Source organism: Anolis carolinensis, unplaced genomic scaffold, assembly GCF_035594765.1.
Source record: "Anolis carolinensis isolate JA03-04 unplaced genomic scaffold, rAnoCar3.1.pri scaffold_8, whole genome shotgun sequence".
Taxonomy (NCBI): domain Eukaryota; kingdom Metazoa; phylum Chordata; class Lepidosauria; order Squamata; family Dactyloidae; genus Anolis; species Anolis carolinensis.
In genome coordinates, this window is record NW_026943819.1 from 2,357,680 (window position 1) to 2,371,485 (window position 13,806).

The 13,806-nt window shown below is 39.9% G+C and overlaps 2 protein-coding genes across 3 annotated transcripts in view; one reads left to right on the forward strand and one right to left on the reverse strand.

Moving 5' to 3' along the window:
• bco2 (beta-carotene oxygenase 2) overlaps nt 1-1,157 on the forward strand; it is a 57,765-nt gene extending 56,608 nt beyond the window's left edge. For both annotated transcript variants that reach the window (XM_062960798.1, XM_062960799.1), the window contains one exon: nt 245-1,157. In XM_062960798.1, the coding sequence (XP_062816868.1) occupies nt 245-358 (114 nt within the window). In that variant the 3' untranslated portion in view covers nt 359-1,157. The remainder of the gene's footprint in view (nt 1-244) is intronic.
• On the reverse strand, nt 788-13,724 carry LOC100567950 (6-pyruvoyl tetrahydrobiopterin synthase). The gene is made up of 6 exons (XM_062960804.1): nt 11,334-13,724; nt 9,548-9,621; nt 8,632-8,654; nt 6,631-6,687; nt 2,617-2,687; nt 788-2,496 (listed from the first exon to the last, which is right to left on the reverse strand). Exons 1-6 carry the CDS (start codon nt 11,438-11,440, stop codon nt 2,328-2,330), a joined length of 501 nt encoding a protein of 166 aa, XP_062816874.1. The 5' UTR covers nt 11,441-13,724; the 3' UTR covers nt 788-2,327.
• Between the last annotated feature and the right edge of the window lie 82 nt (nt 13,725-13,806).

A 13,806-nucleotide genomic window follows, 5' to 3' on the forward strand; every position in this document is an offset into this window, starting at 1 on the left:
TTTTTTGGTGAATTCTGACACACCAAGCGCAAAAGCTTGCCCGTCATTGTTCTAGAACATGGCCATATAGCCCGGAAAACATACAACAACCCTGTGATCCCGGCCATGAAAGCCTTTGACAACACATTGTGTATAGCTGTCTTATATATTCCTCTGTTTCATTTTCCTTAATCATTACACAGGGCGCTTGAGAAAGTAATGCTGCCTGTTTTATTATTTGACTTTGACTTTGTCTTTATTTCAGAATCAAGGCAGTTTTCTTCTCGTCCTGGATGCAAAAAGCTTCACCGAACTGGGACGGGCAGAAGTTCCAGTACATATTCCTTACGGATTTCATGGCATCTTTGCCCAGCGTTAACAACTATCCTGTTCGCTGGTGTCCACTTACCAAAGACATGGGCAAAAAAAATCAGTTTCGTGTTGCTGAAATTTCTCCTTTTGTGATCTTGGGCAAGCCACTTAATCTTACCATAGGGCTAATGGTGTCCTGAAAGTTATCTTAATCTATAGGAATATTGCTAGGCAAAACTATATTTGTGTCTATGACAAGTATTGCTAACAAAAAGCAGATATTGCACTTAGAATGTGTTTATAAGAAACACTTACATGGGCCTTTATTGGGCATTTAGTACTAATTTTTGTATGAATGAGCTATTTTATCTACCTAGGAAGATGAAGTTGAAGCACTTTGAGTATCGCTATATTTTTTCAAAAACGAATCCTTGCAATACAAGCAGACATGTTTAAATTTGCTTGCATTAGAGATGGGAGACATAACTGAACAAAATTAAAATATATTATCTTTATTAGCAGTTTTATCCTCCGTTGATACTTTTACCTGCAGGAATAAATTGGTGGAAAAGAGACACATGTTAAGAAAGAGGACAGCACCTGTATTTGTCTTGGGATTCTTGTTTATTATGTAGGTTGAGCAGAGGTTGAGTCCACAACATGTACGCTTTTGGGCTGGGATGCATCCGACCTCATTCACTCACTGGTCATGGTCATCTATCATTTCTATCATTTCCAAACTTTTGAGAAACTGAAATGCAAAGTCCAGAAATGTGGCTCTCTCTTGGTGTGTTTCTTCCATCTCTCAGGCTGCTTGCACATCACACACAAAGCCAAAACAAATAAAAACATATTTAAGGAAAAAAGTTTTCTGGTTTCTTGCTCTTGATCAAGTAGAGTTATTTAAAGCTAGAGAAGCCCATAATATCAATTCAGGATCAGAGCACTGGGCCTTAGTTTGGGGACCCCTGATCTAGATGATCTCATAAGACCATAGGTAAGCAAAGAGACCCTCAAAGGCCATCTAGATGGTCTCATAAGACCATAGGTAAGGAAAGGGATCCTCAAAGACCATCTAGATGGTCTTATAGGACCATAGGTAAGGAAAGTGACCACCAAAAGCCATCTAGATGGTCTCATAAAACTATAGGTAAGGAAAGAGACCCTCAAAGGCCATCTAGATGGGTCTCATAGGACCATAGGTAAGGAAAATGACCACCAAAAGCCATCTAGATGGTCTCATAAAACTATAGGTAAGGAAAGAGACCCTCAAAGGCCATCTAGATGGGTCTCATAGGACCATAGGTAAGGAAAGTGACCACCAAAAGCCATCTAGATGGTCTCATAAGACCATAGTTAAGGAAAGAGCCCTCCAAAGACCATCTAGATGGCCTCATAAGACCATAGGGAAGGAAAGTGACCTCCAAAAGCCATCTAGATGGTCTCATAAGACCATAGATAAGGAAAGGGACCCTCAAAGGCCATCTAGATGGGTCTCATAGGACCATAGGTAAGGAAAGTGACCACCAAAAGCCATCTAGATGGTCTCATAAGACCATAGTTAAGGAAAGAGCCCTCCAAAGACCATCTAGATGGCCTCATAAGACCATAGGGAAGGAAAGTGACCTCCAAAAGCCATCTAGATGGTCTCATAAGACCATAGATAAGGAAAGGGACCCTCAAAGGCCATCTAGATGGGTCTCATAGGACCATAGGTAAGGAAAGTGACCACCAAAAGCCATCTAGATGGTCTCATAAGACCATAGTTAAGGAAAGAGCCCTCCAAAGACCATCTAGATGGCCTCATAAGACCATAGGGAAGGAAAGTGACCTCCAAAAGCCATCTAGATGGTCTCATAAGACCATAGATAAGGAAAGGGACCCTCAAAGGCCATCTAGATGGTCTCATAGGATCATAGATAAGGAAAGGGACCCTCAAAGGACCCTTGTACTGGAGTGTCTGGTGTATAAATGATGTGGCGAATCCAAAAAGGTGCTCAAAGAGAGAGCCTGTCATTGTGGGAGGTAATTACAGGTTATTCGGGAAGCTCATGTTGGTCGCCTGCCGCGAAAGCCAAAGGAGCTCCTCCTTTGTAAGTGACGCTGACCGTCTCTGATTCGTAGAGTTTTATTTTGTGAAGCTTGTTCGGGGACAAATACTTCTGGAGGTTCTCCCAGATGAACATTGCGATGTTTTCAGTTGTGCTGGAGATGCGACAGAGAAAGAGAGAGAGAGAGAGAGAGAGAGAGAGAGAGAATGCCTTAGGATTCCCTGCGTTTCTCTTGCTTAGCTGTTTTCCTCATTTACGAATCCCACTCTCTTACCTGACAACGTTTGCAAAATAGGGGACATCTTCATCCAAGTCTTTTTTGTCCAGAGGCTTTGTGATGGCCTCCTAGGAAGGAGCAAAAAAAGACGTGTTAAGTGGAGCGTGTTCGAGTAAAAAGAAGATAGGACCCAGACAGCACCTCTCAATGAATGGTTTTATTGGATTCTGCTTTAAAGTTTGCCAAAGGACACAGAGCTTGGGAAATAGGGCACGTCGGATAATACGGTAAGTCGGATAACCGTAAGTCGGTTAACCGGAACTCTACTGTATCTTCATATTGTTCATCCAGCATTCTTCACCATGAAGGAAATAGCTAGAAGCTAGAAGGAAAACATGGTACACTAGAGTTCTGATTATCCGATATAAACAGCGGGCCGAATGTCGGATAACTGGAACTGTTGGATAATAGGGAGGTCACTAGAGTATACAGAAATCTATAAATATGCGTAGAGATAAAGTTGTCCTATTACTAGCTAATATACAGAATAGAACCATGGTGACAGACTAATTATAATCCTTACAGGCGCATGAGGAATGCACAAATGCAAACTGTTTACAACATTACATCAGACATTATATTCATGCTTGTATGTTTTACCATAGTAACGGATAAGCATATTCAGTGACTGAGTTCAACACTTTGGATTTCAGTATTGTCCCACGCAGATAAAAAGTTTTAGGAATGCATGGTCAATAAAATAAAACAACTGATAATTTCTTCTGTAAATTGTGGTTCACACTTTAGATAAATTCAGCATTGTCCCATGAGTATAAAGGAACTAGCTGTGCCCGGCCACGCGTTGCTGTGGCAAAGTGGTGGTGGTATTGGTTAAAAATTGTTGTGTAATTTTTATTTGATGTTATTTGTATTTTTTAATTAATTTAATTGTAAGTTATCTTTTTATTTATTATATTTTATTATTTTCTTGTATTATTTTCTTGTATTATTTTTAGTTATTTTCTGTTATTATAGTATTTTATTGAATTAATTTTTTTAGTGTTTTTAATTATTTTTAAGTGTTTTTTATTATTATTTTATTGGGTTGCTAGGAGACCAAGTTGGAGGAGCTTAGCCTTCTAACTGGCAGCAATTGGATAAAAACAATGATTTCTCTCCCTCTAATTAGGACTTTATTTTTCTTTTCTTTTTGTTGTATCAACCTAGAGCCGTGGATGATGGGTTGTGTTGTCAAATTTCGAGGTTGGGGGGCCTGTAGTTTTGTTGTTTTGTCGGTGCCGTGATTCCATCACTCTTTTATATATATACTAGCTGTGCCCGGCCACGCGTTGCTGTGGCGAAATATGGTGGTCTGGGAAATAAAGTATTGAGGAATTGGTGGTAGTTAAGGTAAAGGGTAAAGGTTTTCCCCAGACATTAAGTCCAGTCGTGTCTGACTCTGGAGGTTGGTGCTCATCTCCATTTCTAAGCCGAAGAGCCGGAGTTGTCCGTAGACTCCTCCAAGGTCATGTGGGATGACTACATGGAGCGGCGTTACCTTCCTGCCGGAGCAGTACCTATTGATGCACTCACATTTGCATGTTTTCGAACTTCTAAGTTGGCAGAAGCTGGGGCTAACAGTGGGGGCTCTCTCCGCTCCCCCAATTCAAACCTGTCGCCTTTCGGTCCAGAAGTTCAGCAGCTCAGCGCTTTAACACGCTGCGCCATCAGGGGATATTATTTCCTAAAGGTTGTGAATATACAATATTTCTGATTGGTTTGTTTTGTTTGTTGGAGGCAAGTATGAATGCTGCAATTAGGAAAAATGATTAGGATGTAATGGCCTTGCAGCTTTAAAGCCTGGCTGTTTCCTCCCTGAGTGAATTTTTTGTTGGGAGGTGTTAGCTGGCCCTGATTGTTTCCTGTCTGGAATTCCCTTGTTTTCAGAGTGGTGTTGTTTGCGATATTTTATGTGCTTCTACTGTCTGTGGCCCTGAGAAAACAGAGGATTTTCCAGACTTTGATGATAGGAATACTTTGTTGGGAGGTGTTAGCTGGCCCTGATTGTTTCCTGTCTGGAATTCCCTTGTTTTCAGAGTGGTGTTGTTTGCGATATTTTATGTGCTTCTACTGTCTGTGGCCCTGAGAAAACAGAGGATTTTCCAGACTTTGATGATGGGAATACTTTGTTGGGAGGTGTTAGCTGGCCCTGATTCTTTCCTGTTTGGAATTCCCTTGTTTTCAGAGTGGTGTTGTTTGCGATATTTTATGTGCTTCTACTGTCTGTGGCCCTGAGAAAACAGGATTTGCCAGACTTTGATGATGGGAATACTTTGTTGGGAGGTGTTAGCTGGCCCTGATTGTTTCCTGTGTGGAATTCCCGTTTATTTACTGTCCTGGTTTTAGAGATTATATTGTTCTGCATTATTCTATCCCAGTAATTATTTCATATTAAAGAAGAATCTCACTTATCCAACATTCACTTATACAATGTTCTGGATTATCCAACGCAGTCTGCCTTTTCATAATCAATGCTTTTGTAGTCAGTGTTTTAAATTCATTGTGATATTTTAGTGGTAAATTTGTAAATACAGTACAGTAGAGTCTCACTTATCCAACATAAACGGGCCGGCAGAACGTTGGATAAGCGAATATGTTGGATAATGAGGAATTAAGGATAACCCTATTAAACATCAAATTAAGTTATGATTTTACAAATTAAGCACCAAAACATCATGTTAGACAACAAATTTGTCAGAAAAAGTAGTTCAGTACACAGTAATGCTATATAGTAATTACTGTATTTATGAATTTAGCACCAAAATATCACGATATATTGAAAGCATTGACTACAAAAATGCGTTGGATAATCCAGAACGTTGGATAAGCGAGTGTTGGATAAGTGAGACTCTACTGTAAATACTACATAGCATTACTGCGCATGGAACTACTTTTTCTGTCAAATTTGTTGTATAATATGATGTTTTTGTGCTTAATTTGTATAACGATTACCTAATTTGATGTTTAATTGGCTTTTCCTGAATCCCTTCTTATTATCCAACATATTCACTTATCCTGCCGGCCTGTTTACGTTGGATAAGTGAGACTCTACTGTATATTTCTAATCTTATATTATCTGCTCGAACTGGATTATATGAGGCTCCTTCTTCACAGCTGTATAAAATGCACACTGAAGTGGATTATATGGTAGTGTGGAGTCAAGATAATCCAGTGCAAAGCAGATAATATAAGATTATAAATGGTTTTTATAGCTGTGTGGAAGGGCCTTGAGTCTACACTGCCATATAATCCAGTGCAAATTAGATAATCTGTGGAAGAAGTCTAAGTGAGGCCTAAATCTGCCTATAACTGAAACCTGGCTGTCCCTTGGTTGCTAGGCAACCAAGTGGGCAGAGATTAGCCCTCTAAACTGGCAGCAATTGGATAAAAAAATTATTGCTCTCCCTCTAATTAGGACTTTATTTTTCTTTTCTTTTTGTTGTATCAACCTTGAGGCGTGGATGATGGGTTGTGTTGTCAAATTTTGAGGTTGGGGGGCCTGTACTTTTGTTGTTTTGTGAATTGCCGTGATGCCATCACTCTTTTATATATATAGATAGATGTAAAACATAAAGGAGTGTAGAACAACAAGGATTCCCGGGTATTTTGTAATCCTTGTTTCTGGATAAATATCCCTTCTTCAGGTTGCTTCTGAGGGTTCTTTCATGCGTTCGTGGTAGAATCTCCTGAAGCTTTTGTAAATTCCACTAAGGAGTTTGTGGCTGTACTGTAGACCTTCAACTGTGGATAATGATCCTTCTGCCTTCCATTTGTGAGCCATACGGTAGGTCGGATAACCGGAAGTCGGTTAACTGGAACTCTATTGTATCTCCATATTGTTCATCCAGCATTCTTCACCATCAAGGAAATAGCTAGAAGTTTCCTATTATCTGCATTATGACTCTGAATGACAGTAGGAAATAGGGAGTGATAACTGTCACATCCAAAGTACCTACCAATTTGGATACTATAGGATTCCCACTTATGAGCCCCAAAGGTTTCCATTATTACCTGCAGATAGGCTTTCAAATCCATCAGGTCGATTACCATCCCAGAAATGGGGTCAATCTAGAAAACAAAAAAACGAGGAGGCATCTCAGCAACTTAGAGACAAACGAGTTGGAGAGACCAACAATTCGACTTGGGATTTCTGGTGGTTCATATACTTGAATTTTCTTTGCTTCTGGGCCTCACTTGGAGGAAACACAATGGAACTGGAATGAGCTGCAATGCTTCTGTGTTGCCTATCATTTCCCCCCAAGTCAACTTATCTTTCCCCCCCATTTTTTATTGTTATTATCATTTGAGAAAAAGTTACAATTATATAAACCTACTAGCTGTGCCCGGCCACGCGTTGCTGTGGCGAAGTATGGTGGTATGGGAAATAAAGTTTTGAGGAATTGGTGGTAGTCAAGGTAAAGGGTAAAGGTGCCGGCCTGTTTATGTTGGATAAGTGAGACTCTACTGTATATTTACAATCTTATATTATCTGCTTAGAACTGGATTATATGAGGCCCCTTCTACACAGCTGCATAAAATGCACACTGAAGTGGATTATATGTGGAGTCAAGATAATGCAGTTCAAAGCAGATAATATAAGATTATAAATGGATTATATAGCTGTGTGGAAGGGCCTAGAGTCTACACTGCCATATAATCCAGTTCAAATCTGATAATCTGTATTTTATAGGTAGTGTGGAAGAGGCCTAAGTGAGGCCTAACTCTGCCTGTGCCCTGGTCTGAGTGGGTTGCTAGGAGACCACATGGGCAGAGCTTAGCCTTCAAACTGGCAGCAATTGGATAAAAACAATTATTCCTCTCCCTCTAATTAGGACTTTGTTTTTCTTTTCTTTTTGTTGTATCAACCCTGAGGCATGGATGAGGGGTTGTGTTGTCAATTTTCGAGGTTGTGGGGTGTTTAGTTTTGTTGTTTTGTCTGCTGCCATGATTCCATCACTCTTTTATATATATAGATTCTATACATTTTCCCCTCTTTTATTTACATTCACCCCGTCTCCAGAGCCATCTCTTATTCTGTATTCCCACCAAAAGTTCAATTCTTCCTTTGGAGATAAGTTCCTGTCTTCTTTTTCCAATAATTTTTCTAGAAATTTTCTCCAAATACCTTTGAAGTCATTTTTCCCCATAATCCCTTCTTTACTTTTAAATTTGATGTTAGCTTGTCGTTCAGTGCCATTCTCCAAACTTCTTTATACCATTCATTAATTTGTATTTTCATTTCTCCTTTCCAGTATTTTGCAATTAGCAATCTAGCTGCTGTTAATAGCATATCTATTAATTTTTCCCCCTCTTAACTTTCTCATCCTCTTTTTTAATTAAAAGTAATATTTCCACTGGATTCCTTCTGATTTTTATATTCATAATATTTTCTATTTCCCTTATGACTAATTCCCAAAAACCTTTTACATTGTTTACAATCCCACCACATATGCATTGTTTTTAGGCATTGAATTTTTGCCTGTTTACTGTAAGCCGCTTTGAGTCTCCTCGGAGAGAAAGGCGGGGTAAAAGTGATGTAAATAAAATAAAATAAATAAATAAATAAATAAATATGCATGTAGGTTCCAATTTCCTGGCACCCTCGCCAGAATTTTTCATTATTATTCTTATTCATCATATTTAACTTTCTCGGTGTTAAATACCACTTCCAAATTAGTTTATAATAATTTTCTTTTACTCTAATTGACATGTTTTTAAATTGTCTTGTTTTCCATATCTCCTCCCATTCTTTTTCCATTATCTTTGTTCCTACTTCCCCCTCCCATGATTCTCTTAATGTTAATGTTGTCTTGGTATTTTATTTTGTTGTTCCTTTTAATTGCTCACGATTTTCTCTTTTTAAGTCAACTTATCTTTATGGGGAATGTGTGCCAGTGTTTGGCACCAAACTAAGTCTAGAAAAGGTTTGGATCAGAACAATTCCACAAACCGGAGCCTGGATCACCCCGAGACCTTCACTGGATCCCTCCCAAAGTTCCCCGTGCTACTTACTTCTCCAATGATTGACACCACAACTAAAGGGAGGAAAAAAAGACCATGTTATTACCAAATACGCCCAACATTTCACAGATGAAGACGGACATGTGTGGCCGAGAAACATGACAGTGTGGTCAGGATGGCAAATGTCATTATTTAATTACCGCAGCAAGGATGACCATAGCCAAGTCTTAGAGAAATAAAGAAATTCCGGAAACGAAATGCTGGATTAATAAGATCATAGAAATAATGAATATGGACAAATTGACGTATCTGCCAGCGAACAATCAAGGTCATCCAAGAAAACAAACGGACTGGGAAATGATTAAAAAAAATACTTAAAAGAGGAAAAAATGAAGATTTTAATTTGAGATCTAAGAAAGTCAGAATATGTACAAAACCTCATAATAGGAGAAAAGGAATGATCTGGGTTATCAGGAAGAATTCAAGAACTTAGGAAAGGGGGAAAAGATGAGACCCAAAGACACCATGCAATAGTTGGAAGTTTATTTTATATTATACATGGTTTTTTTTTTGGTTTTTTTTTTGGTTGATTCAATTTTTACCCCTCTCTTTTTCTTCTTTTTTTATTTTCTTCCCCTTCTAATTCTTTTTTCTTCCATTTTTTTCCTTTTCTTTTCTCTTAATTCTGTAATTTATTTTATTCTATATTTTTGTGTTTATGTTGAAAGGAACACTAATAAAAATTTATTTATGAAAAAAAAAGGATGGCAAATGTCATGAATACGAACACGCAAGCTAGGAGGGGGACAAGGGGACGACAGCCGACTTCAACAGATGCATTTAATGTTATTAAGATATAAACATACAGGGTATTTGATCAAGGCACCTAAATTTGGAATTCCTTGTTCTATGAGAGTGGTGTTGAAAGAAAAACGACATCCCAGCATTTTTTTGTCTGTTTTCTCACCTTTATAATTGTGCCCGTGCTTCTGGTTGCACGGCCCAAACAGCTTCTTATTCTCTGCGTCAGTCAAAGATTTGCTAGAAAGAAAAAGGAACTTAATATACAGGAGCAGCACTGGCTTATTTATCAAAGCAAAGATAAAAGAGGATATTGTTGTCTGGAGTGGCAGGAAATGAGTCTTCCGTTCTTTGGCACAAGGCAGCTCCCAGCACGAAAGCCATACATCAATGCTAGGAGGTAAAATTAAGATGATTTCATATTTTTACAGGTAGGCCAGGAGCTTTTGAACTTAGAATCCTGCAATCAATATTACGTCGCTAAAATGACACAATTTCCCAAAATACAGGGAGTTGGACTGGATGGCTCTTGTGTCCTCTTCCAATTCTTGATTGTAAACATATGCCTTATTATTGTTATTATTATTATTGTTATTATATTAATTTATGCCAGCCTTTCTTCGAATAATGGGACTTCAGGCAGCTAATGATATAATTGGGGCCGGGCTGTGGCGCAGGCTGGTGAGCAACCTGCTGCAATAAATCACTCTGACCAAGAGGTCATGAGTTTGAGGTCAGCCTGTGTCGGGGTGAGCACCCATCAATTAAAAAAAAATAAAAAACAGCCCCTGCTCATTGCTGACCTAGCAACCCGAAAGATAGTTGCATCTATCAAGTAGGAAATAAGGTACCACTTATAAAGTGGGGAGGCAAATTTAACTAATTAACGACATTGGAATGAGGAAGTGCCATCACAGTGGATGATGAAGCAGCTGCTCCCCCCTGTGGCCAGAATCGAACATCCCCTCAGGAGAAGGTTAAATTGCCTCTGCGTCTGTCTCTGTCTCGGTTCTATGTATATATGGGCATTGGATGTTTGCCCAATATGTATATAATGTGATCCGCCCTGAGTCCCTTTCGGGGTGAGAAAGAAAGGTGGAATATAAATACTGTAAATAAATAAATAAAATAAACCGCAGGCCTTTAAAGCATTCATACTTCACGGTTTCACCATCTCCGCTAGCAGGAGAAATGGTGAACCCAGTTGGGTTGACATGTAGCACAATGCAACAATTCTACATCTCTCCTTGGAAAGCCACCCCGATCCATCCTTAAATGGGTCTGGCTATGTCCCCATCAATCATCTCGATGACATCCTTGGAAGCTCAACAGATGGTGTTGTTGGTCTTGTCTGAAAGCTATCAAGAAAAGAGCACATTTCCTCGAAAATAAGATTTCGACGGCAAACAGAACATCCTTTTCGCCTTGTTTTTATTTATGTTGCACTTTGAAATGGTCATATGACTGGTCAAACAAATAAATTATTATTGTTGTTGTTGTTGTTGTTGTTATTATTATTATTATTATTATTATTATTATTATTATTATTATTATTATTATTATTATTATTACTCCCAAGGCACCAGTCTGGACATATTCCCCCTCTAGCCCTGATTTTCGTGATTTGCCGTCAGGATGGCAGCAAACCGGGTTCGAATTCCTACTCAGGCATGTTGTTCGCTTGGCAACCTCGGATCAGTTTCCAGCCCTCTGCCTTTGTGATGCCCCAAAAGAGCGAGATAAATATGCATGCTACTCTGTGGTTGCTCAGAAAAAAGACTCGATGTAAATATAATTATCCATGCATTTTTCTGACTTCCCAAAGCGAATGTATCATGGGGTTTCCCGAGCAAAGATTTGGGTTTCCTACCATCACCCTAGACTAAATGCTCCAACCACTAGATCAAGATGGTTCTTCATAACATCGATAAAGGAGTAGGAAAGGACATTACCAGGCCGTTCTGTGGGAGGCACTAAAGGTGTCGACCCTGGAGAAGGTGGCCGTTTTCGGAGGAGCGATGTCTTCATGAGGTCCTCCTGAAGCCCTCGGGGTCTGCATGGCCGGAGATAAGATGAGCGGTGAGTTATGCAGCGGTCAGGAGAAGTGATGGAGTGCTGTCAAAAGAGTTGGAGGAAATCTCTCCGCAACCTGATTTCATAACCAGCCGCTCCTCATGTGATCTTGCTGGAGAGAGGCCATATAGGTCTGAATCGGAAAGTCAAAACCATGGGACGGGAAGAAGAACAAATCAATTAATGGTGGGAAGACAAAAACTCGCTTTGCTCAATGAGGGATGATTCTCGCCACCCGCGGTTGAAAGGACCACGTTCTCAGGTGGTGTGACTGCGGAGATAATAATAGACAAGGGAGACTTAGGCGACACTCATAGAGTCACGGCACGCTGATGACGGGAAAACAACGCCCACCGGACTGAATTGATTCCAGTTTGGAAAGAGGAAGAACCGTCCCGAACGGGATGTTGCTGAGGACACTCACTCTCGCCCATCAAAGCGAATCATGTGAAGAACAGCTGACGTCTGGGAGAGATGCAACGGCTATCTTGGAGGTCGTGACACAAGCGAAAACAAAGGGACAGACAGGGCAAGGAGTTTGGCCAAGTCTTTACAAGGTTCGTATCATTAACCATTTAGTTACACAGTGTCGTCACTGTACACGAGGTGTTACAAGTCAAAGCTCTGCCTTTGAGGACAGGGCAGTGGCAGTTGGGCTTGAAGGATTCACTTCCTTCTTCCATTGGTATCTGAGACACAATGGAGTCGTGTCAATCTCCCTTTCTCTCGCTCTAAGGTGGCATCAACTGGGTTGGAAGGTGGGCCTTCCATCTGCTCTTGGGCTTAGACACGATGGAGCTGGGCTCTTCTCCTCATCTTCCATCATCAGGGCAGTGGCTGTCGGGATGGACGAAGAGCTTCCCATCTGCTTCTACTTGTGTAACCACCTAAGTGTTTGGGTTTTTTTTCTTACCAGAGTAGGTCAGGAGATCTCTGAGATCTCCTCATGAAAGTGCTTCCGCTCATTTCACAATAGTTTGTGGCACTCCAGAAATGATACGGTGGGCTCAGCTTCGTTCTCCTCCTATCATCTTGGAAGCCTCAATTGATTTCACAATCCTTTCACAAAGAAATTAACTCCTGACAGGCTTTTGGCCTTGATGGGATGATAAATCTGAAACTAATCAATTTGGGTGGTGGACTCCTCTTCAGCATTCTAGGATCGCCACACCCCAAAACCAACGTTCTTTCTGTCTACCACAGTTGTTTTCTGGCATATCATGTTCTTTGAAACCCAATCGGAAATGATGCAGAACAAGAATACTTTGAGAAGGACAAGGGGTTCTTGGACACCGCTGAATGGATTGATGAATTCGGGGGAATGTCTCTGAGGAAGAGCTACAGAATTCAATTAAAAATGAAGAGGAGCAGGAATAAGAGCAACAAAGTCAGTGTTCAGGATATCTGCTGGGCATCTTACCAGATTCAACACCTTAAAGGGGCCTTGTCTGTCCCCAGAGGAAACGTGTACTAGTAGTAGGGGACTCCCTCCTTCAGGGCTCAAGAGTGAAACCGTATGGTGGACTTGTACTGAAACAACTAAATATTGGAAAATGATACACATGGAATCCCAAAAAATACTGAAAAAACGCTTTCCGATGAAACCAGAATATTACCTACTGGGATTGACAGATACGGAAATAAACATAAATTTAAATGAGGATAAACTCTTTACCTATATAACTATGGCAGCAAGAATTGTTTATGCGAAACAATGGAAATCGCAAGATACGCCAACGAAAGAACAATGGCAAGAAAAAATGGAAGAGATCCGAGATATGGATGAATTAACATTTTTGCTAAAGACTCAAAGAGGACAGCCAATCAAGAAAACAGACTGGACTTCGTATAGAAGAATACATAAACAAAGAGAAAGAATAACCTATGGAACAGAAGAGGTAGAAAGTAAATAAAGAAAACAACCAGGACTAATCAAGAACAAATGAAATTAAAAAACCCATGAGAATAAGGATGGAAGACAAAAACATCACCCCCCGCCAGTTGTTTTTTTTTGGTCCTCCCCTCCTTTTCTTCCTTTTTACTTTTCCCCTTTTTTTTACATGTTACCCATACCCCTTCCCTTGTTCTCTATTTTATGTAAATGCTTTGTTTCCTTTTTTTTTTGAAGATCTTAATAAATACTATTTGAAAAAAAAAAGAGTGAATTTTTGAAGGTGAAATAGCGCGCTCTCTGATGGGTTAACTTGGTGGGACTCCAGACAACGTTCCAGAAGAATGTACTGTTGAGATACGTTAGTAAGGAGGCATCCACGACAACCTTGTGGCCACTTAACTATACACAGCTATCTTTGACTGGAAATTGTTTTCATACGCTGGCTCTTGTTGGCCCGA

What these genes read in the sequence shown, in the direction of transcription:
- LOC100567950 (XM_062960804.1), bottom strand. Translation starts at nt 11,440, where the DNA reads ATGCAGACCCCGAGGGCTTCAGGAGGACCTCATGAAGACATCGCTCCT. An exon ending in GCACGGGCACAATTATAAAG is followed by an intron (nt 8,655 to 9,547) that starts GTGAGAAAACAG and finishes TCCTCCCTTTAG; the next exon opens with TTGTGGTGTCAATCATTGGA. An exon ending in TGGTGTCAATCATTGGAGAA is followed by an intron (nt 6,688 to 8,631) that starts GTAAGTAGCACG and finishes TTTGTTTTCTAG; the next exon opens with ATTGACCCCATTTCTGGGAT.